Source organism: Salmo trutta, chromosome 3 (assembly GCF_901001165.1).
Source record: "Salmo trutta chromosome 3, fSalTru1.1, whole genome shotgun sequence".
Taxonomy (NCBI): domain Eukaryota; kingdom Metazoa; phylum Chordata; class Actinopteri; order Salmoniformes; family Salmonidae; genus Salmo; species Salmo trutta.
Window position 1 is genome coordinate 4,183,101 of NC_042959.1, and position 25,998 is coordinate 4,209,098.

At 41.0% G+C, this 25,998-nt stretch overlaps 1 protein-coding gene across 1 annotated transcript in view; it reads right to left on the reverse strand.

The window, feature by feature from the left end:
* The window catches only part of LOC115166614 (tetraspanin-17), a 51,406-nt gene that overhangs the window by 20,932 nt on the left and 4,476 nt on the right, over positions 1-25,998 (reverse strand). The window contains exons 2-3 of the mRNA XM_029720394.1: positions 6,385-6,435; positions 1,131-1,277 (exon numbers count right to left, since the gene is read on the reverse strand). Of these exons, the coding sequence (XP_029576254.1) occupies positions 1,131-1,277; positions 6,385-6,435 (198 nt within the window). The remainder of the gene's footprint in view (positions 1-1,130; positions 1,278-6,384; positions 6,436-25,998) is intronic.

Below are 25,998 nucleotides of genomic sequence, written 5' to 3' on the forward strand. Positions count from 1 at the left end.
ATAAACTAAAGTAAAAAAATATATAAAGAAAAAGAAAATAAATCACAAACAATAAAAATAAAGAATTCATTAAATAATTGTTTAAAGAAAAACATTGAAAACATACAAATAGAAAAATCCAATATAAAAAAAGTTACGAAAAACAAATTGTATTTACTAATAATATGTGTATATTTTTGGGCTATGTACAGGGGGTACCGGTACCGAGTCAATGTAGGTAGGGGTAAAGTGTCTATGCCACCAGGGTGTGAAAAAAGGTGTGAGTTGTGAACAAAGATGTGGATAGCAGAGTTGAAGGTAGAAATTAGATTAACCATGAGGTTCAACATGTTATCGCCCAAGGCCACAGCCTTACTATCCACAGAGAGGTTAAACGAAGTAGGCTATATAAGAAATACATAGCTGAACTCTAATAGGCTGACCACACCGCTTGCGTCGCGTGCGCGAGCGTTGCAAAATATATTTAGAAATCTATGTTATTCAATTATTACACCCACACTGCTCGCGCGCGTCAACGAGCGTCTGCGTTGCCAAGGGCAAAAATAGAACTCCTTTCTATTTCTGACGCAGATCGCACTGCAAGTCCTGCCTCTCCCATCTCCTCATTGGTTTATAAAAGCAGCTACCCACGTGCCATCGCCTCATTGGTTATACCCACGTGGGTGACTGAAAAACGAACGAGGTCAGTGGCGGTAATGCACCTAATTTATGAAAGTCGCAACATAAAGTCAAGAGAAGAAAAAGACTGTAAGGAGGAGAGACGACTAGAAACGATTCGGTTGACCGTTTTATGTGTGGATTCATTGTCGGAGTAGAGGACCTTGTGCATTTCAGGTAAAATAACAACTCAATGTTTATAACCCAGGACAAATTAGCTAGCAAGTGCAAGCTAACTAGCTAAAGTGCCGTAAATGTTTAATGCTTTTCGACCTGTCCCCAAATTAATATAATTGGTTTAGAGTTTGTTTTGATATTTTAACCTGCGTGTCGTCATCGTGTTTTGTGTGGGGGGGACACAATAAATGTATGCACGATGGCGCAGGATGGCATACGCGCACAGCCGGTTTGGATTCCGTGTAAAGATGTATAAAGCATATTCCATTAAAAGTATAAACTTAATTTAAACTCACAAATTTGAGCAGCAAGGTGTTTTCCCGTAACGCCCCAATGCAACCAGCGAATCCCAGGATGAACATGACTCCTCCCACTACGATGAACAGCCACACAGGGTCGAAGCCTCCCAGGTCTGTTATGGACGCCATGTTGGACAGCACCCCCTGGAGGACAGGAGGACCAAGGGGTTATTACAGATATACAGCACCCTAACCTCCCAGGTCTGTTATGGAGGCCATGTTGGACAGCACCCCCTGGAGGACCAAGGGTGTTATTACAGATATATTGACAGACAACGCCCCCTGGAGGACAGGAGGACCAAGGGGTTATTACAGATATATAGACAAAAAGACCACAGAAAGCGTAAGAGTACAAAAAAGAAGAAGAAATGCAGGTGAAATTTATGTAAGAAAGCAGTGTTGCGCAACCTCTTCTTTGGCATGATATAAAAAGCCAATACAACAACACACCTTACTGTGAGAGACTCCAGGTCTTCCCTTCCAGGACAATAAACACAGACGAACAGGCAGTCCCCTCCCCCTGCTTCCCCTAACACACTACCTCCCCTAACACCCTGTTCATTTTATGACTGTTTATGTCTTTTTGGTCACGTCTCCTTCCCTCCTTCTATGCTGTGTGCACCTTCCCACTCTCATACACCAAGCCCCTCCCCCTGCCACTCACAACAAAGAAGAAAGATAACTTCTTCTGACAACAAGCAGTTTAAAGTCACCATTTGCATTTGTGGTTTGGTTCAACATAAATGGGTCATATGGACACCGAAACAGAGACATGATTTGACTGTCTCAGCCTCCAGTATTTATGCAGAAATAGTTTGTGTCGGGGGGCTAGGGTCAGTCTGTTATATCTGGAGTATTTCTCCTGTTTCAGTCGCCAGTATTTATGCTGCAATAGTTTATGTGTCGGGGGGCTAGGGTCAGTCTTATATCTGGAGTATTTCTCCTGTCTTATCCCGTGTCCTGTGTGAATCTCTCTCTTTCTCTCTCTCTCTCTCAGAGGACCTGAGCCCTAGGACTATGCCTCAGGACTACCTGGCCTGATGATGCCTTGCTGTCCTCAGTCCACCTGGTCGTGCTGCTGCTCCAGTTTCAACTGTTCTGCCTGCGTCTATGGAACCCTGACCTGTTCACCGGACGTGCTACCTGTCCCAGACCTGCTGTTTTCAACCCACTATCTCTACCGCTCCTGCTGTCTCTACTCTGAATGATCGGATATGAAAAGCCAACTGACATTTACTTCTGAGGTGCTGACCTGTTGCACCTTTGATTGTGCAACAAAGCTTATTTAGAATAAAAACAAACATGTTTCAACCTTTATTTAACTAGGCAAGTCAGTTAAGAACAAATTCTTATTTACAATGACGGCCTATATAGAGAGAAGCAGAGACAGAGAAGCAGACAAAGACAGAGAGAAGCAGACAGAGACAGATGTAGAGAGAGGTAGAGAGACAGCGAGAGAAGCACAGAGGTTGAGAGAGAAGCAGACAGAGGTAGACAGAGAGAGAAGCAGACAGAGAGAAGCAGACAGAGAGGGAGACAGAGAGGGAGACAGAAAGGGAGACAGAGAGGGAGACAGAGAGGGAGACACAGAGACAGACAGAGAGAAGCAGACAGAGGTAGAGAGACAGGGGTAGAGAGAAGCAGACAGAGACAGAGAAACCGAGAATCCACAACGTTATTACCCAGACTGACATTAAAATATGTAATCTAATCTATGTTATCAGCCGTCTATGTTAGACAGACGCTGTCCTAGATACAAAGACATAAATAATACATCTGATTAAGACAAATGCCTCTCAAATTAATTTATAATGTAAAGCATATGGTTTCTCATCGAAGCTGTGATGGTGGTCTTGGTTGTTGCGGGATGCACACAATGACAATTCCCCATTATTATGGCCATTTTTAAAAGTAAATGTAATTGGAATGTAAATGTGATTTTTGTGTTTAGCCACCCGTAGCTGTTAGCTAACATGGTTCTTTGTTACAGAGGGAGGTTGAGGTAAAGGCAGAGTGCTGGGCTGTAAGGCTCAAACGCTGAGTTACACAAGCAGCCCAATTCTGATTACTCTTTCGACCAATAAGATCAGGTCTTCTGCAAATAATTGGGCATAAATATCCAAATTGTGCTCCCTGTGTAAACGCAGCCTTAGACCGGTTAAGATGTGTGCTGCAGGAGACAGAGCAATATATTTACAGGGATATACACAGCTCTCGATAGTATACCACTACAGACTAGGGATGGGCATGGTGAATTAAATAGCCAGATATCTGAACAGACACTAGCATTCGATTAGGAGTAAAAATGTTTTTTTTTTTTTTTTTTTTAGGCTTAAAAAAAAAAGAAGCTTTGTTTAAATTCAATTATCCTTACATGGATATATGACATTTGAAATTCTTAATTTAATAAAAACAACAAAGGAAATCAGTCAACTGAAATACATTCAATAGGGCCTAATCTATGGGTTTCACATGACTGGGTATATCTGTTGTTCACAGATACCTTAAAAAGGTAAGGGCGTGGAACTGAAAACCAGTCAGTACCTGGTGGGACCATCATTTGCCTAATGCAGCGTGACAAATCAAATCAAATTCCTCTGACACCCATCCAGAAGTCCTGGATGGCAGAAAGCTTGGCCATAGTGATGTACTGGGCCGTACGTACTACCCTCTGTAGTGCCTTGCGGTCGGAGGCCGAGCAGTTGCCATACCAGGCAGTGATGCAACCAGTCAAGATGCTCTCGATGGTGCAGCTGTAGAACCTTTTGAGGATCTGAGGACCCATGCCAAATCTTTTCAGTCTCCTGAGGGGGAACAGGTTTTGTCATGCCCTCTTCACGACTGTCTTGGTGTGCTTGGACCATGTTAATTTGTCGGTGATGTGGACACATCTCCTTCGTACAGAGTTTAATTTTATTTAATTTTTTTAAATGGGGGGTATCAGGCTGTTGATTGTGGTCTTTAGAATGTTGTCCCACAACTCTTCAATGGCTGTGCGAAGCTGCTGGATATTGGCGGGAACTGGAACGCGCTGTCGTACACGTCGATCCAGAGCATCCCAAACATTCTCAATGGGTGACATGTCTGGTGAGTATGCAGGCCATGGAAGAACTGGGTCATTTTCAGCTTCCAGGAATTGTGTACGGATCCTTGTGACATGGGGCCGTGCATTATCATGATAATACATGAGGTGATGGAAGCAGATGAATGGCACGACAGTGGGCCTCAGGATCTCATCACGGTATCTCTGTGCATTCTAATTGCCATCGATAAAATGCTACTGTGTTTGTGGTCCGTAGCTTATGCCTGCCCCATACCATAACCCCATGGGGCACTGTGTTCACAACATTGACATCAGCAAACTGCTCACCTACACGACTCCATACCACTTCTCTAGCGTGCCAGTGGACATCAAAGGTGAGCAAGTCGATTACAATGCAGAACTGCAGTCTGGTCAAGACCCTGGTGAGGACGACGAGCACGCAGATGAGCTTCCCCGAGACAGTTTCTGACAGTTTGTGCAGAAAATCTTCGTTTGTGCAAAACCCAAAGATTTATCAGCTGTCCGGGTGGCTGGTCTCAGACGATCCCGCAGGTGAAGAAGCCGGATGTGGAGGTCCTGGGCTGGCCTGGTTACACCTGGTCTGCGGTTGTGAGGCTTGATGGGCGTACTGCCAAATTCTCTAGAACGACGTTGGAGACAGCTTATGGTAGAGAACTGAACATTCAATTCTCTGGCAACAGCTCTGGAGGACATTCCTTCAGTCAGCATGCCAATTACACACTACCTCAATACTTGAGACATCTGTGGTATTGTGTTGTGTGACAAAACTGCACATTTTAGAGTGGCCTCCCCAGCACAAGGTGCACCTGTGTAATGGTCATGCTGTTTAATCAGCTTCTTGATATGACACACCTGTCAGGTGGATGGATTATCTTGGCAAAGGAGAAATGCTCACTAACAAGGATGTAAACAAATTTGACCACACAATGAGAGAAATAAGCCTTTTCTGTGTATGGAAACCAACACTTTACATGTTGCATTTAGATTTTTATTCATTGTAGTTTTGGTGCGTTGAGCTACTGCTGCGTATTTATCCATCCAGGCTACCCTGACTTCAGTATGTATTTATCCCTTCAGGCTACCCTGACTTCAGTATGTATTTATCCCTCCAGGCTACCCTGACTTCAGTATGTATTAATCCCTCCAGGCTACCCTGACATCAGTATGTATTTATCCCTTCAGGCTACCCTGACTTCAGTATGTATTAATCCCTCCAGGCTACCCTGACTTCAGTATGTATTTATCCCTCCAGGCTACCCTGACGTCAGTATGTATTAATCCCTCCAGGCTACCCTGACTTCAGTATGTATTTATCCCTCCAGGCTACCCTGACGTCAGTATGTATTAATCCATCCAGGCTACCCTGACATCAGTATGTATTAATCCCTCCAGGCTACCCTGACATCAGTATGTATTAATCCCTCCAGGCTACCCTGACGTCAGTATGTATTAATCCCTCCAGGCTACCCTGACTTCAGTATGTATTTATCCCTCCAGGCTACCCTGACGTCAGTATGTATTAATCCATCCAGGCTACCCTGACATCAGTATGTATTAATCCCTCCAGGCTACCCTGACATCAGTATGTATTAATCCCTCCAGGCTACCCTGACCTCAGTATGTATTAATCCCTCCAGGCTACCCTGACTTCAGTATGTATTAATCCCTCCAGGCTACCCTGACATCAGTATGTATTTATCTCTCCAGGCTACCCTGACTTCAGTATGTATTAATCCCTCCAGGCTACCCTGACATCAGTATGTATTTATCTCTCCAGGCTACCCTGACTTCAGTATGTATTAATCCCTCCAGGCTACCCTGACATCAGTGTGTATTAATCCCTCCAGGCTACCCTGACGTCAGTGTGTATTAATCCCTCCAGGCTACCCTGACATCAGTATGTATTAATCCCTCCAGGCTACCCTGACATCAGTATAATATTTATCCCACTTCAAATAGAAATCACAGGTGCTCACCTGCACAATATTCAACAGAAACATTTATTCTAACAGAATCAGTTTTATCATGGTGAAAAATCAGACTTGTCTTTTTGCTGTTGCTGTTAGCCAAAACTACTGGAGAAAAGCAGTATGTTCGCTGTTTATTGTTGTTGTTTAGAATTTTGACTATCTGGAAAATCCAAAAACAATGTCATGATAACATTTGAATAGTAATGTTTTTCCTTACCTTCTCGGTCCATGCCCACAGCCCTATGCCCAGGAAGGCTGCTCCTAGTAACTGTTGAATAAAACACACAAACAAAAGGTTAGATAAACACTACTCATACTCCCTCAAAGTACATACAGTGTGTGTGTATATATATATAAATAATATACACATAACGTACACTGACTGTACACACATATAGTCTTAATGCTGGACTAGTGGATATAGTGAGGCCTGTGAGTGAATGGAGGGCTGCCTGTCTTGGCCTAGTTTCAAATGATGACAGTTGGAAGAAAGTGGTTTCTTCACACAGCTTCTGTATGTCAGACAGTCCGTTACTAATGCTGAGAGTCTCTGGAATATATAATATATATTCAGGGTTACCATAGTAGCCCGTAGCTGGAGAGGCCTCATTGGCATAAAGATCATACAATGACTAGCCATAATTATTACAGGATTAATCTAAAGGTCAATTCCACTTAAAATGTATGCCAAAGTAAAATCATTGATTTTAACTCTATGAACAAGGATTGCTTTTAACCATTTATTGAACATTTTACAAAAAACACACATACTGGAAGAACTGTGCAGATGCTAAATTTGGTAACAGATTTTCGGTTAAATGTCCATAAGTTATTGTGATGTGACCACGTTTTCCAACAACTCTTAAAAAATATCTGCTCCGAATTAATATTCAAAAATGTCTGCAGGAAGAATGTCAGCTATGACATCTTGAGTTTGAAAAATATATATATTTTGGTTAATGAACTACTGTAAGTGAAGTGGATTTACACCCGATAACAGAATTTAAATTTTCGGTCCCTGATCTGTACTAAAAAGAAATGCATAATTATGGATATGTTTGTCACTCTCTTCCTGGTTGTGTATCCTAAATAGGTAGCCTACACACAAAAGGTAGAAATATGCAATATCATCCTTTGTTTATTTGTTTTATTATTCAATACACTGGATATTATTTTAATTATCTCCACCACCAAACAAGACCAATTTCGGAATGATCTGAAACAAACCAAATGTAAACCAATCATAGATGTCTATGTTTCACAAGTTTGTACATAAAATTACAAAACAGTAGAGTTCTGTTCAGTAAATTACAGTAGAGTTCAGCTCAGTAAATTACAGTAGAGTTCAGCTCAGTAAATTACAGTAGAGTTCAGTAACGTAGAGATCAATACAGTAGAGTATAGTACAGTACAGTTCAATACAGTTCAGTACAGTACAGTTCAATACAGTAGAGTATAGTACAGTTCAATACAGTACAGTAGAGTACAGTACTGTATAGTTCAGTTCAGTACAGTAGAGTACAGTTCAGTACAGTAGAGTACAGTAGAGTACAGTAAAGCAGAGTTAAGTACAGCAGGGCTCAACACTAACACTTGTCTGCTTGCACGGGGAAAGCAAAAAGATTTTTGGACATGAAGAATATAGATTTAAGTTGTCTGAATGGAAAGGTAAAAAAAAATATATATATTTTTTAAATCACGCTAAAATCACAATATCAAACAATTAGGCTACTCAACCAATTAGGCTACTCAAACAATTAGGCTACTCAAACAATTAGGCTACTCCGACCAGAATTGTATCAGTGTCTTCCAGATGTAATGTGTTACACACTGTCCTCACATCACTGTATAATTATTGTAGGCCTGCATTGACAGGCACAAGTGTCTTTCAAATCATCCAGTCGTGAGATTCGTTTGAGATCAAATCAAGCACGTGTTGATATTCATTGGTAGTTAGTGAGTTACTAGCCCAGTTATAGATCATTTTTTGGTAAGCAAAACAAATCCTAGAAAAATCATGGTGTGTGAGCCACCTGCTTGTGAAGGGCTATGGTTGGTCACAAAATTAGGTCAGCCGGCGATCGTCAAGCAAGTAACTGTCGGTCTCATGGTAATTGACAGTTAATTAACAATAAACACATTTAGTATCTCCTGGCTTCAACACAGCCTACCAGCCACTGATGCAGACCTTTTGGAACATCTACAGTTGAAAAAGTCTAATAAATCCATGTAATATAGTCTACACCATCACAATAAATCCATGTAATATAGCCTACACCATCACAATAAATCCATGTAATATAGTCTACACCATCACAATAAATCCATGTAATATAGTCTACCTACACCATCACAATACATCCATGTAATATAGTCTACATACACCATCACAATAAATCCATGTAATATAGTCTACACCATCACAATAAATCCATGTACTATAGTCTACACCATCACAAAATATCCATGTTTCTGTAATATAGTCTACCTACACCATCACAATAAATCCATGTAATATAGTCTACCTACACCATCACAATAAATCCATGTAATATAGTCTACCTACACCATCACAATAAATCCATGTAATATAGTCTACCTACACCATCACAATAAATCCATGTTTCTGTAATATAGTCTACACCATCACAATAAATCCATGTAATATAGTCTACCTACACTATCACAATAAATCCATGTTTCTGTAATATAGTCTACCTACACCATCACAATCAATCCATGTAATATAGTCTACACCATCACAATAAATCCATGTACTATAGTCTACACCATCACAATAAATCCATGTTTCTGTAATATAGTCTACCTACAGCATCACAATAAATCCATGTTTCTGTAATATAGTCTACACCATCACAATAAATCCATGTTTCTGTAATATAGTCTATACTACCACAATAAATCCATGTTTCTGTAATATAGTCTACACCATCACAATAAATCCATGTAATATAGTCTACACTATCACAATAAATCCATGTTTCTGTAATAGTCTACACTATCACAATAAATTCATGTTTCTGTAATAGTCTACACTATCACAATAAATCCATGTTTCTGTAATATAGCCTACAGCATCACAATAAATCCATGTTTCTGTACTATAGCCTACACCATCACAATAAATCCATTCTTTATTTTAGACAGATATAAAGAAGCATGATATGAATAAAATGTAGTCTGTTTCAGAAGAACAGAATATCACACTTGTGAGTTGTTCTTATGCCCTAATTGTGGTTTTACCAAATGGCTGTGGGCTACACTAGTTCATTCAGCTGACAAGAATACAATTGAACAAAGCTGAATAAAATAGAAAGGCAATTTTTTCCAAAGGATTTGAGGGAGTCTGCATACGCGGCTATTCTGTGTGGAACGGTTAACAAAGAAATAGGTATTACTACAGTTGAAGTCGGAAGTTTACATACACCTAGGTTGGAGTCATTAAAAAAACATTTTCAACCACTCCACACATTTCTTGTTAACAAATTATAGTTTTGGCAAGTCGGTTAGGACATCTACTTTGTGCATTACACAAGTCTTTTTTCCAACAATTGTTTACAGACAGATTATTTCACTTATTATTCACTGTATCACAATTCCAGTAGGTCAGAAGTTTACTAAGTTGACTGTGCCTTTAAACAGCTTAGACAATTCCAGAAAAAGATGTCATAGCTTTAGAAGCTTCTGATAGGCTAATTGACATCATTTGAGTCAATTGGAGGTGTACCTGTGGATGTATTTCAAGGCCTACCTTCAAACTCAGTGCCTCTTTGCTTGACATCATGGGAAAATCTAAAGAAAATCAGCCAAGACCTCAGAAACCAAATGTAGACCTCCACAAGACTGGTTCATCCTTGGGAGCAATTTCCAAACGCCTGAAGGTACCGAGTTCATCTGTACAAACAATAGTATGCAAGTATAAACACCATGGGACCACGCAGCCATCATTCCGCTCAGGAAGGAGACGCGTTCTGTCTCCTAGAGATGAAGGTACTTCGGTGCGAAAAAGTGCAAATCAATCCCAGAACAGCAGCAAAGGACCTTGTGAAGATGCTGGAGGAAACAGGTACAAAAGTATTTATATCCACAGTAAAACGAGTCCTATATCGACATAACCTGAAAGGGCGCTCAGTAAGGAAGAAGCCACTGCTCCAAAATCGCCATAAAAAAGCCAGACTACGGTTTGCAACTGCACATGGGGACAAAGATCGTACTTTTTGGAGAAATGTCCTCTGGTCTGATGAAACTAAAATATAACTGTTTGGCCATAATGACCATCATTATGTTTGGAGGAAAAAAGGGAGGCTTGCAAGCCAAAGAACACCATCCCAACCGTGAAGCACGGGGGTAGCAGCATCATGTTGTGGGGGTGCTTTGCTGCAGAAGGGACTGGTGCACTTCACAAAATAGATGGCGTCATGAGGCAGGAAAATGATGAGGATATATTGAAGCAACATCTCAAGACATCAGTCAGGAAGTAAAAGCTTGGTCGCAAAAGTGTCTTCCAATTGGACAATGACCCCAAGCATGCTTCCAGAGTTGTGGCAAAATGGTTAAGGACAACAAAGTCAAGGTATTGGAGTGGCCATCACAAAGCCCTGACCTCAATCCTACAGAACATTTGTGGGCAGAACTGAAAAAGTGTGTGCGAGCAAAGAGGCCTACAAACCTGACTCAGTTACATCAGCTCTGTCAGGAGGAATGGGCCAAAATTCACCCAACTTCTTGTGGGAAGCTTGTGGAAGGCTACCTGAAATGTTTGACCCAAGTTAAACAATTTAAAGGCAATGCTACCAAATACTAATTGAGTGTAGGTACACTTCTGATCCACTGGGAATGCGATGAAAGAAATAAAAGCTGAAATAAATCACTCTATTATTATTAAAAACTGAGTTTAAATGTATTTGGCTAAGGTGCATGTAAACTTCCGACTTCAACTGTATATGCTTCATTTAGAGTTATTAATGTAACTTTAGTTATTCTACAACCTTTGGGCTATATGTTTTGATTTTTAATACATTCTAAGGCTGCATGATGAGACTCTAATGATGACTTGAAAAAAGTTGCTTGAAAGGCATGAGCTCTGCTTAGTTTTTTTGAGCAAGCAGGCTGTACACACTACATCAGTCTCTCATTCACAATTTGACAAGCACTTGATAAGGTCTATAATTTAATGACCGCATCCCCTTAGTGTGGCCGCAATGCACCCTAAAAAAAATCCATGCCTTTTGCGGCCAGCGGCCCTTGACCCAGAGTGCTGCGTTCTGCCCTTCTCCCTGAGTGCTGGGTGCTCTGAATCACCTCTCACTCACATGGCTCTCCATCATGGGATCGGGTCTTTCTCACAGGCTACAAGTGAAGACAGACCCATCGGGGACACAACTGCCCGCGTCCTTATCCAATCCCGAGGTGCATATTGAAAGAAGTTGGAAGAACTGTCCACATTTACTTTACGTCAGTCAACAAGATGAGTAGGCCTAACGAACAGCAAAAGCACTAGCCTATGTCAATCTACTGTCCTCCATAGTACCACAGTTGACATTCTGTGCGAGAAATAAATATTCCAAAACATAGTCTGGGACAGTTGTGGGATGGGGATAGATCCCAAATGAATACAACCACTTTAGTTGTGACACAAGACTATGATTCGAAAAAGTATTGTTTCTTATGCTCTATATAATTCACAAGTGATAATATATAATTCACAAGTGATAATATATAATTCACAAGTGATAGGCTAATATTGTCACTTATCAGACTATTCTTGATTTAATCTAGTATTTCCATATACGTGTGAATTTTGTTTTGATTTATAATGGACCATTTATCATGCACCTGTATCAAAACGGGGGCAGCGGGAAAAAAAATAATATGTCATCTATGCACTTAAATAGCGAATGGAGGACGCTTTCCTGTGGTTCATGTTCATGCCAGCCAGGTAGGCTATACTCCTGTTGTAAACATAAGCAATGTGCTTAATATTAGGAAAGTTGAGAAATAAATATAGTAGGCCTAGCCTATATAAAGCTGATGGGGTTCTCCTCTTTTTAGTAGAGGCCATCAATGTTTTCTTGTGCAATTGCAAACCCTCTAGAAAGGTTGCGCAACATGAACTCTCATGAAGTGTTTGATTAGATTTTTAATTACATTTGTCAGAATGTCGGAAACATCAACTTGCTTGAACATGCTGTAGGTCACGTAACTGTTTTGTGGACTTCACAGGACAGAAGTTTTTCTCCGATTTTGTGATGAAACAAAGGTGTGGTTGAATTTATTCTGCCACTGTCTTCTTATTGTCTCAGCCTTTAGGCCTATTTATATCACGGTCGCAAGGCATATGAACTAACAGGTTATAAAGCAGACAAGGCAATTATCACAACACATAGGTTCAAATATGGCTTCTTTTTTTTCTGGCTTCCCCAGAGATTTTACCCACACACTGCAACTGGCTCCTATAAAATTTACATGTTGGTGTTTATGGGTCCTTTTACATGGAAATGACCCTAAGCATGTTGTTATTGATTGCCTCTTAGAGTAGACTTAGATCTGTTGTTGCCACTTCCCTTTCAATTAGCAACATATCACCATCACCCCTTCAATCACACACAGGCAGACAGACAGGGAAACGATGGGGGAGGGACGGAATTCTTTATTTATTTTTTATTCAGGATGCCCCTGGGACCTGGGACCTGGCTGTGACTGGGGAGTACAACAGAGTGAGAGTCCAGGTAAGGTATTAGTTGGAGATCAGTGGAGGTCAGGGCCGTTTAAGATTAGGGAGGACAATTATAATGGTTTCATGAGCATGGCCTTATTTCTATTACAGCATATTGGTTGACTGTCCTTCATATTCCATTCACCCAGTTCAATGTAACAACAATAGGTTTAGGCTATTACATGATACTCTAATGTTCCCTGTACCCATCATGAAGTTGCTACAACCTAGCCTATGAATGAAAGTTTACAATGCACGTGCACAGGTCGAGAGAAATATCAGTAATCAAGGTAACAGACATTGACATATTCAATATTGCCTTGCACACTCTTGCCTGCATCTAGTTGACATAGAGCGTATTCATGAGTCCAACAGTTGCAAACAAGAGTTTATATTGGATACATTCAGGTATGTTTATCTCATTTTGTTCCGTTTGCTTCCGTTTAAGAAACATTTTTTTTTTTTCAACAGAATTGGCAGAATGAATACACCCCTGATCACACAAACACATTTCACTTTCATAGCAGCCACGTAACAGCGAGATCCCTTTGATCGTTGTATTCTTCCTCACATCTACATGCACTCCTCCTCTTCGCTTCGCTTGTGGACTTCAGTGCGCAACACATCAGCTTTCTCTGACTAGGCAAAAAAAAAATCTTTACAAACCAAAACTTCAAATCATAACCACTAACGTCTACACACAGCCTACATCGTTGTCACCATATTTGCGTCATAGGTCACCATAGCTACTAGAACTAACACGTTAGAAAAACTCGCTACAATCATGCAGTACAGTGTACAGTTTGCAAGCAGTTTAGCAGTTACACCGGTAGGCCCCGGTGGCAATAAATTAATAAGACTAAAAGCTTAACTTGACTTGGAAGAGTTCCAGTGTTGTGTTGGATAGCCATAGCCAGCTAGCTAACATAGCATCTCTCTGTTTGAGCAGGGTGTTTCAGTAGGCTAAACTAACTAGCTGCATTCGCTAGCTAAGTGAAAGTAAAAAAAGAAGAAAAAAGAATAATATATAGCTCTCTCTCAAGCTCCTTCATTTTGTAAGAAATTAATTTGTTCAAAACTGTTCAATTAATGTCTTCTCTCTCTCTTTGAGTCAACTACTCACCACATTCAATGCACTGCAGTGCTAGCTAGCTGTAGCTTTTGCTTTCAATACTAGATTCATTCACTGATCCTTTGATTGGGTGGACAACAGGTCAGTTCATGCAGCAAGAGCTCTGATAGGTTGGAGGACGTCCTCTGGAAGTTGTCATAATTGTAAGTCTATGGAAGGGGGTGAGAACCATGAGCCTCCTAGGTTGTGTATTGAAACCAATGGACGTAGAGGAGGATGGAAGCAAGCTGTCCTCCTGCTACACCATCGTGCTACTCTACAGAGTGCTGTTGAGGCTACTGTAGACCATCATTGCACATGAATGTATTTAGTAACGTTTTATTTTAAAAGGATAACTTTTTTTTATTTTTATATTTCAATATTTTATTTTTATGAAATTCACTGAAGAGGATGGTCCTCTCCTTCCTCCTCTGAGGAGCCTCCACTGTTAGAGATCAGAGGTTAATGTAATCCCATCAAACTAATCCAGGAGGATTAGAGAGATAGAGACGCTCAACTGCTGTCTCCCACTGCCCCCCCCCCCCCCCCCGGGTGTATGTATCATAATCACACTGCGGCTAGGGATTCCATCCTATCTCCATGTGGACAGTAGGATTATAGGCACTTGGGGAGAAGCACTCCTTTAATCCATGTGATCCTGTTAACCTCAGATAGTAAGAGTGTGTGTTAATCTCAGCTAGCCCAACCTTAAACCTAGCCTACACAGCTCAGCGCTTTAGATAAGCTTGGGAATGGTCTATACTAGAGACACTCAACGCCCTCTCATTCATCGGCGACATACTCTGCTGATAATATGACACTAAATCGCTTGGCTCTGGTAAAAAGATTCACACATTCCCAATTCACCACATCCGATGCGGTGTAATCGATGTAGGGCCTATCAAATGATGTGTTATCTACGGTGCAACAAAACCACACAACTGCCTTTCCCAGGGACTAGCCTATATTAAGATATTAATTAACAGAGTTGTATAATGTTACAGTGGAGACCAGATATTAACAGATGTGATCGGTCCAGAGGGGTTCCAATCTATGAGGTAGTGTAAACAGAGGAAGAGTCGGCTTTTCAAGTTGCAAAATTCAAAATTATATATTTAAATTGTACAGGAGGTAAAAGGGGAAGTCAGTGGAAAATACTGGAGATCAATAAAAACTTATTATTATTTTTTTTTTAAATAAGGTAAGGAGCAAGCGCTGCATGCATATTATGTATGGCAAACAGGTGCTGTACAGATTACAATATAACTTCTGACCGTTTGGAACAATGTAAACACTAAATAAATTATAAGCGTACAAAAGAGTCTGTTGTAACGTTTTTTGTACAGCAAAGACTAAAAACAGTCACATTAAATCGTGACTGCAATTTCCCAAAATGGAACGGTTCAGGCCTACTCATTGTTTACAGTAATTATTTAACGGTCACTTTGTTAATTTATTTGAAAACTAAAATGCTTGATTCCATTTAAAATCATGAATGACTTGTATGCTGTGTGATGACATGAACTAATAAATTATTGATTGATACACTAGCCTATATTTGAAAAGTAAACTCAGCAAAAAAAAAAAGAAACTTCCTCTCACTGTCAACTGCATTTATTTTCAGCAAACTTAACATGTGTAAATATTTGTATGAACATAACAAGATTCAACAACTGAGACATAAACTGAACAAGTTCCACAGACATGTGACTAACAGAAATTGAATAATGTGTCCTTGAACAAAGGGGGGTCAAAAAAAAAATCAAAAGAAACAGTCAGTATCTGGTGTGGCCACCAGCTGCATTAAGTACTGCAGTGCATCTCTTCCTCAGACTGCACCAGATTTGCCAGTTCTTGCTGTGAGATGTTACCCCACTCTTCCACCAAGGCACCTGCAAGTTCACTGACATTTCTGGGGGGAATGGCCCTAGCCCTCACCCTCCGATCCAACAGGTCCCAGACGTGCTCAATGGGATTGAGATCCGGGCTATTCGCTGGCCATGGCAGAACACTGACATTCCTGTCTTGCAGGAAATCACGCACAGAGCGAGCAGTATGGCTGGTGGCATTGCCATGCTGGAGGATCATGTCAGGATGAGCCTTCAGAAAGGGTACCACATGATGGAGGAGGATGTCTTCCCTGTAATGCACAGCGTTGAGATTGCCTGCAATGACAACAAGCTCAGTCCGATGATGCTGTGCATAAACCTAATTTCAAGTTAAAGTGTACTGTTAGCCAGTTAACGTTAGCTGGATGGCTCGCTAGCTAACGTTATGTATGCTCTCCATTTTCTGGAGGACCAAGTTTTGAAATCAGTGGAATTCGAGTATGATAGCTAAGGAGATGGAGAAAACACTAGTCTGGATTACATTGTCAAACTAAGGCAACCATGCATGGCATCAGACAGGAGACGCGTCCAACCATGATGTATACTGGTAAGATTTTCAGAAATTACACGTTTCTTATTTGACAGAAAGTGGTTTCATTTCAAGTGTACTGTCTGGGTAGCTAGCTAACATTAGCTGGCTGGGTAGCTAGCTAATGTTAGCTGGCTGGGTAGCTAGCTAACATTAGCTGGCTGGGTAGCTAGCTAACATTAGCTGGCTGGGTAGCTAGCTAACGTTAGCTGGCTGGGTCGCTAGCTAACATTATGTGTATGATCTTATTCTTCGTATCTCAGACACATTTGCTTGACTAGTTGTAGCCATAGAACCTGGTTGGTTAGTTACCTGCAGATTCATGCAGGGTAGTAATGTCATGAGTTGTGATTATGGTCCATTGTTTACCTCGCTAGCTAGCATGTCTTAACAAAAGACTCTACTCTAATTCTGACAAAGTATTTTCATTTAAATTTAAAGTATACTGTTAGCTAGCTACCTAACGTTAGCTGTCTGGCTTGCTAACTAATGTTAGTTACATCATGGTTGGGATTCATTGTTCACCTAGCTAGCTATCTAGCTACATTTCTTAACAAAAGACTCTAGTCTTAGTGTGCCAGAGCTCAGAATAGCTGATGCATTTTTGAACGCTCAACACGTGATGAATATGTCCAGTGTCAATAAACGTCGCCAACAAAGCGTAATTCAATTGTTGCCGGAAGCACAGTTACAGTCACCAATGCTCTGGATAACATGAAAAAAGCCTAACCAGCTCTGCTAGGGGGAGTAAAATGGTCAGAGTGGAGTGTTCTCTCATTATGTATCTGTAAGTAGCTAGCCAATGTTAGCTTGGGTGCTTGATTGTAGTTGTGAGGTCAGAGCTTTCAGAACAACCCTACTTATTGGCCAGAGCATCCAGTCTGAGCTCTGACCGCGAAACCACAGATAGGGCAAGTTATGTTCAGTGAGGTGTTATGTTCAGTGAGGTTTTTTCTCTCTCTTAGATGTCTGGAAGGAGCTGGCAAGTTAGTACAGAACGGTTGAATCATCCCTTAAAGAGATGGGTGGGGCTAAGGCTTAAGAGCGTGTGAACAATTCTGAATGGGTGTAGACAAAGAAGGGCTCTCCAGTAGTAATACCAAAACATTGAAAAGAGGTTTTCTCAAAAGTGAGTTTACAAGTTGATCAACTTTCAAAGCAGAATTACTTTCCCATTGTTTCCTCAAATGCAGTGTATGATATACCATTTTGTAGCTTGGAGTCTCTTACTTTTATCCAATGTAAAAAACAGAAATTCAAATGTTGCTACATAAGACCGAATCCAGGTGGTGAGTCACATTTTGTTACGTTACAGCCTTATTCTAAAATGGATTAAATAAAAAAATGTTGCTCATCAATCTACACCCAATACCCCATAATGACAAAGTGAATACAGGTTTTTAGAATTTCTTCCAAATGTATAAAAAAAAATATACACACAAATACCTTATTTACATAAGTATTCAGACCATTTGCTATGAGACTTGAAATTGAGCTCAGGTGCATTCTGTTTCCATTGATCATCCTTGAGATGTTTCTACAAATTGATTGGAGTCCACCTGTTGTAAATTGAACATGATTTGGAAAGGCACACACCTGTCTATATAAAGGTCCCACAGTCGACAGTGCATGCCAGAGCAAAAACCAAGTCATGAGGTCGAAGGAGTTGTTCATAGAGCTCTGAGACAGGATTGTGTCGAGTCACAGATCTGGGGAAGGGTACCAAAACATTTCTGCAGCATTGAAGGTCCCCAAGAACACAGTGGCCTCCATCATTCTTAAATGGAAGAAGTTTGGAACCACCAAGAATCTTCCTAGAGCTGGCCGCCCAGCCAAACTGAGCAAATCAGGTGAGAAAGGCCTTCGCTAGGAGGTGACCAATAACCAAATGGTCACTCTGACAGAGCTCCAGAGTTCCTCTGTGAAGATGGGAGAACCTTCCAGAAGAACAACCATCTCTGCAGCAGTCCACTAATCAGGCCTTTCGGGTAGAGTGGCCAGACTGAAGCCACTCAGTAAAATGCACGACAGCCCGCATAGAGTTTGACAAAAGACACCTAAATGACTCTGACCATGAGAAACAGCCTTCTCTGGTCTGATGAAACACAAGATTGAACTCTTTGGCCTGAATGCCAAGCGTCATGTCTGGTAGAAACCTGTCACCATCCTTACAGTGAAGCATAGTGGTGGCAGCATCACACTGTGGGGATGTTTTTCAGCAACAGGGACAGGGAGACTTCTCAGGATCAAGGCAAAGATGAACAGAGCAAAGTACAGAGATCCTTGATGAAAACCTGCTCCAGAGCGCTCAGGACCTCAGACTGGGGCAAAGGTTCACCTTCCAACAGGACAACGCAGGAGTTGCTTTGGGAGAAGTCTCTGAATGTCCTTGAGGGGCCCAGCCACAGCCTGGACTTGAACCCGATCGAACATCTCTGGAAAGACCTGAAATAGCTGTGCAGCATTGCTCCCCATCCAACTTGACAGAGCTTGAGAGGATCTGCAGAGAAAAATGAGAGAAACTCCCCAAATACAGGTGTGCCAAGCTTGTAGCGTCATACCCAAGACGACTCGAGCCTGTAATTGTTGCCAAAGGTGCTTCCACAAAGTACTGAGTAAAGGGTCTGAATACTCATGTAAATGTGATATTTCTGGAGGGGGGGGGGTTATAAATTTGCAAACATTCAAAAAAAAGTTTTGCTTTGTCATTATGGGGTATTGTGATGTCATGTCATTATGGGGTATTGTGATGTCATTATGGGGTATTGTGTGTAGATTTATTTAGATTGATTGAACAATTTAATCAATTTTAGAATAAGGCTATAACCTAACACAATGTGGAAAATGTCAAGGGGTCTGAATACTTTCCGAATGCACTGTAAGTATTGAAATATAGGCCTAATACGGTATTAAGACTCAACAGGATGCCCTCTTAGGCCTACAGCTCGATGGTGGTTATACAAGGCTGCATTACTAAGCCTGGTAATGATAATGCCGTTACTTATTATTATAATGATCATAACAATAACAGTAATAATAACAATAAGATCAAGGAAAAATATCTATTATTATAAATAAAACAATTCTGATCATTTGGAACAGTGTAAACACTAAATACATTTTAAATATATCCAGAGGCTGGTCTAATGAAAAAAAGAGTCAAGCCTTTATTACAGCAAAGCAAAGATTAAAACAGACACATTTGTGAAATTGTTTATCCGACATGTGGTTGGTTCCGTGAGATTTGGTGTTCACGGAATCAGTAGGCTAATAAATAAAAACTTAAAACAGTCAACAGAAGCAGAATCTGTCTTATTTCTGTAGAGATATATGGATGATTTATAAAGCCAGGCACATTTAACAGTTAGGTTATTGATTATAGATCTAATTACGTTGGGGTTTCCTCTCTCCTGACTTTTCTTAGACAATTAAGGCAGGGGCTGTTTTCTCGTCTCCTAACTCTGCTGCTGCCTCCACCGCATTGTTCTCAACATCAAAAATGCTTGTTAACGTTGAATTTATGCACATGTGTTTCAACACCACGGTCCAACACGGAGGAAAGTGCGTTTGTTATAAAATTATATTTTTTATGATAACCATATGCAATTTCAGTAGTACATGTCTTAAACGGCCTACACAATGGATCAGTCCACTCAGACTGGGGGGGCCAATCAGACAGGTGTCTTGTACACCATAATTAAAAAAAAAAAAGAAATTGTTACTGCACGACTGAAGATATCTCGGTCGACCAAACAATGAACCAGTCGACTACATGGGCACAGCCCTTACACACCTTAACATTATATTATGTGAGCTAAACATACAAATTAAAAAATATAGATAAACCTTTTCCTTAAAGTATAATTTTTTTACATAACTAATGTTACTGTCCACACTGCAAAAAAATAATAATAATACTGTACTGTAATTTGAAACAGTGAATTTAAATATTGTAGAATTCCATTCCTATGGAGGACTGCTGATACAGAGCAGTGCCAATATGGCCGACCAGTAGCTTCAAAGCCTCTCAATGGCCAATACATACCATCAGCAATCTAGGGTTTAACTATATCATTGGTAGCGCCTTGCGGTCACTCTCACACACACGCGCAATTCAGCCGCACTCACACACGCATTTCAGTCATAATATCGCCCAACCCTACATGTAACAAAAAACATTTTCCAATAGTTTTGTTCTGAACAGAACAATGTTTTTTTTGTTTCGTTCCATGGTTCTGACCAGCAAAACAAAGTTCTGAACCCCCAAAAATAACTGGTTTATTTCGTTCCTTTCACTGCCATTTTTTAACCTGTGAAATCAACTTTGTTTTCAACTAACAAGCTTGAGCTAGCTAGCTAACAAGCTTGAGCTAGCTAGCTAACAAGCTTGAGCTAGCTAGCTAACAAGCTTGAGCTAGCTAGCTAACAAGCTTGAGCTAGCTGGCTAACAAGCTTGAGCTAGCTGGCTAACAAGCTTGAGCTAGCTAGCTAGCAAGCTTGAGCTAGCTAGCTAACAAGCTTGAGCTAGCTAACTAACAAGCTTGAGCTAGCTAACTAACAAGCTTGAGCTAGCTAACTAACAAGCTTGAGCTAGCTGGCTAACAAGCTTGAGGTAGCTAACTAACAAGCTTGAGGTAGCTAACTAATAAGGTTGTATATGCAGAGCGGAACCAGAACAGAAAACACGCCTTACTTTTTATGTAGTTAATACATCCAACGTAAAACTTGATAACTAGGTCTATAGTATCCTTAACTAGAATTCCAAAAGTTTATTCATTCATCTCCAGCTAATCATTTTTTTTTTTTTAATTCTCCCCATCTTCTGAATCAAGCTGGTAACGTCAGTACAGTAACCTATGGTAACGTCAGTACAGTAGCCAATGCTTCAGAGGGGGGAGGGGCATGCAGCCTAAACACATACAGGCAAATATTTTCAGCTTGCAGGCAGACACTGGAATACAGTGCATTCAGAAAGTATTCAGACCCCTTGACTTTTTCTACATTTTGTTACGTTACAGCCTTATTCTAAAATGGATTAAATTGTTTGTTATTCCCCCTCATCAATCTACACACAATACCACATAACGACAAAGCAAAAAATATATATATATATATAAAAAAAAAAAAAATGAAATATCACATTTACAGTGGGGGAAAAAAGTATTTGATTCCCTGCTGATTTTGTATGTTTGCCCACTGACAAAGAAATGATCAGTCTATAATTTTAATGTTAGGTTTATTTGAACAGTGAGAGAAAAAATAACCACAAAAATATTGAGAAAAACGCATGTCAAAAATGTTATAAATTGATTTGCATTTTTATGAGGGAAATAAGTATTTGACCCCTTCTCAATCAGAAAGAATTCTGGCTCCCAGGTGTCTTTTATACAGGTAACAAGCTGAGATCAGGAGCACACTCTTAAAGGGAGTGCTCCTAACCGCAGCTTGTTACCTGTATAAAAGACACCAGTCCACAGAAGCAATAAATCAATCAGATTCCAAACTCTCCACCATGGCCAAGACCAAAGAGCTCCCCAAGGATGTCAGGGACAAGATTGTAGACCTACACAAGGCTGGAATGGGCTACAAGACCATCGCCAAGCAGCTTGGTGAGAAGGTGACAACAGTTGGTGCGATTATTCGCAAATGGAAGAAACACAAAAGAACTGCCATCTCCCTCAGCCTGGGGCTCCATGCAAGATCTCACCTCGTGGAGTTGCAATGATCATGAGAACGGTGAGGAATCAGCCCAGAACTACACGGGAGGATCTTGTCAATGATCTCAAGGCAGCTGGTCACCAAGAAAACAATTGGTAACACACTACGCCATGAAGGACTGAAATTCTGCAGCGCCCGCAAGGTCCCCCTGCTCAAGAATACATATACATGCCCGTCTGAAGTTCGCCAATGAACATCTGAATGATTCAGAGGACAACTGGTGAAAGTGTTGTGGTCAGATGAGACCAAAATGGAGCTCTTTGGCATCAACTCAACTCGCCGTGTTTGAAGGAGGAGGAATGCTGCCTATGACTCCAAGAACACCATCTCCAACGACAAACATGGAGGTGGAAACATTATGCTTTGGGGGTGTTTTTCTGCAAAGGGGACAGGAAAACTTCACCGCATCATTTGACGGGGCCATGTACTGTCAAATCTTGGGTGAGAACCCCCCTCCCTCAGCCAGGGCATTGAAAATGGGTCGTGGATGGGTATTCCAGCATGACAATGACCCAAAACACACGGCCAAGGCAACAAAGGAGTGGTTCAAGAAGCCAGTCTCCAGACCTTAATCCCATTGAAAATCTGTGGAGGGAGCTGAAGGTTCGAGTTGCCAAACGTCAGCCTTGAAACCATAATGACTTCGAGAAGATCTGCAAAGAGGAGTGGGACAAAATCCCTCCTGAGATGTGAGCAAACCTGGTGGCCAACTACAAGAAACGTCTGACCTCTGATTGCCAACAAGGGTTTTGCCACCAAGTACTAATCCATGTTTTGCAGAGGTCAAATATTTATTTCTCTCATTAAAATGCAAATCAATTTATAACATTTTTTTGTTGTTATTCTGTCTCTCACTGTTCATATAAACCTACCATTAAAATGATAGACTGATCATTTCTTTGTAAGTGGGCAAACGTACAAAATCAGCAAGGGATCAAATACTTTTAGAAATGTACTTAGAAATGTCCTTGTTTTTTAAAGAAAAGCACATTCTTTGTGCATTAAAATAACATCAAATTGATCAGAAATACAGTGTAGACATTGTTAATATTGTAAATGACTATTGTTGGTGGAATTATTTTACGGAATATCTACGTAGGCGTACAGAGGCCCATTATCAGCAACCATCACTCCTGTGTTCCAATGGCACGTTGTTTTAGCTAATCCAAGTTTATCATTTTAAAAGGCTAATTGATCATTAGAAAACCCTTTTGCAATTATGTTAGCACAGCTGAAAACTGTTGTCGTGATTAAAGAAGCAATAAAACCGGCCTTCTTTAGTCTAGTTGAGTATCTGGAGCATCAGCATCTGTGGGTTCGATTACAGGCTCAAAATGGCCAGAAACAAAGGACTTCCTTCTGAAACTCAGTCTATTCTTGTTCTGAGAAATGAAGGCTATTCTATGCAAGAAATTGCCAAGAAACTGAAGATCTTGTAGAGCGCTGTGTAATACTCCCTTCACAGAACAGCTCAAACTGGCTCTAACCAGAATAGAAAGAGGAGTGGGAGGCCCCGGTGCACAACTGAGCAAGAGGACAAGAACATTAGAATGTCTAGTTTGAGAAACCGACGCTTCAAGTCCTCAACTGGCAGCTTCATTAAATAGTCCCTGCAAAACACCAGTCTCAACGTCAATATTGGAGAGGTGACTCCAGAATGCTGGCCTTCTAGGCAGAGTTGCAAAGAAAAAGCCATATCTCAGACTGGGCAATATAAAGCAAAGATTAAGATGGGCAGAAGAACACAGACACTGGACAGAGGAACTTTAACACAACATGCCATTGGAACACAGGAGTGATGGTTGCTGATAATGGGCCTCTGTACGCCTATGTAGATATTCCATTAAAAATCAGCCGTTTCCAGCTACAATAGTCATTTACAACATGAACAATGTCTACACTATATTTCTGATCAATTTGATGTTATTTTAATGGACAAATACTTTCTTTCAAAAACAAGGACATTTCTAAGTGACCCCAAACTTTTGAACTGTAGTGTAAGTATTCAGACCCTTCACTCTGCACATTTGGCAGCGATTACAGCCTCAAGTCTTCTTGGGTATGACGCTACAAGCTTGGCATACCTGTATTTGGGGAGTTTCTCCCATTCTTCTTTGCAGATCCTCTCAAGCTCTGTCAGGTTGGATGGGGAGCGATGCTGCACAGCTATTTTCAGGTCTCTCCAGAGATATTCGATCGGGTTCAAGTCCGGGCTCTGGCTGGGCCACTCAAAGACATTCAGAAACTTGTCCCGAAGCCACTCCTGCGTTGTCTTGGCTGTGTGGTTAGGGTCTAAGTCCTATCGGAAAGTAAAGAGCATGATGCTGCCACCACCATGCTTCACCGTAGGGATGGTGCCAGGTTTCCTCCAGATGTGACGCTTGGCATTCAGGCCAAAGAGTTCAATCTTGGTTTCATCAGACCAGAGAAACTTGTTTCTCATGGTCTGAGAGTCATTTAGGTGCCTTTAGGCAAACTCCAAGTGGGCTATCATGTGCCTTTTACTGAGGATTGGCTGCCATCTGGCCACTCTACCATAAAGGCCTGATTGGTGGAGTGCTGCAGAGATGGTTGTCCTTCTGAAAGGTTCTCTGGAGCTCTGTCAGAGTGACCATCGGTTTCTTGGCCACCTCCCTGACCAAGGCCCTTCTCACCCCGATTGCTCAGTTTGGCCAGGTTGCCCGCTCTAGGAAGAGTCTTGGTGGATCCAAACTTCTTCCATTTAAGGATGATGGATGCCACTGCATTCTTGGGGACCTTCAACGCTGCAAAAAAATGTTGGTACCCTTCCCCAGATCTGTGCCTTGACACAATCCTGTCTCGGAGCTCTACGGACAATTCCTTCGACCTCATGGCTTGGTTTTTGCTCTGACAAACACTGCCATTATGGGGTATTGTGTGTAGATTGAGGAGGAAAATGTTTTACTTAATACATTTTTAGAATGAGGCTGTAATGTAACTAAATATGGAAAAAGAGAAGGGGTCGGAATACTTTCAGAATGCACAAAATTTCTGAGTGACAGACTGAGGGCATAGGCGCTTTGTTTAGTTTTGTTGTGGGACTAGAAAAAAAATGCCTGGAACGTAAATCAACAATATTAACTGGTTCACATGCTTTTAAAATAACAGTCCGGAACAGTATGTATCACTTTCGTTCCAGTTTCCATTTCCCGTTTGTTGAAAAATGGATTTATTTTCCGGTTTGCGGTTCTGTTCCCTGAACCGGTTCTAACCACTGCTTGTAAACCCATTGATTTTCGGAAGCTAATGCCATTGTAAGTACTGGAATGTGTCAGTTTACATCTCACAGTTGATTCTTATATCAACTATTGATTCTAATGAGCAGAGTGTGCTGTACTATTGATGTCAGGGATTGAAATAAGCTGAGGGAAATGACTTATAAAGATGCAGGGTTATGGTAAGGAGGAAGAAGAGGAGTGCATGTGGATCCTATCTGGTAGAAGAACCGTTGTAGGAGTCGTGGGACACAGCGTCTCAGGGAAAAACACATCAACACCCCCTATCCTTTGTTCTTCTTACCGTGTGTGTGTGTGTGTGTGTGTGTGTGTGTGTGTGTGTGTGTGTACGTTCATGAGTGTGAATCAGTGTGTAAAACAATACCGGCCCACAATGCCTCTGCTCAGTACAATAGGGTAGAAGGCATTGAAAGGAGGGTTTGGGGGGTGTGGGTAGTGGAGGGTGGTGACGACATTGAAAACCCTTAGAGACCATAACACTGCAACCACTAGAACAGCTGTAACCTAATAGTTTGCTTGTTCACCAGGAATGGTCTAACAAATAATCAAGACCTTTTTTTTTAAGGGAATAAAGCACAGACAGATGGGCTG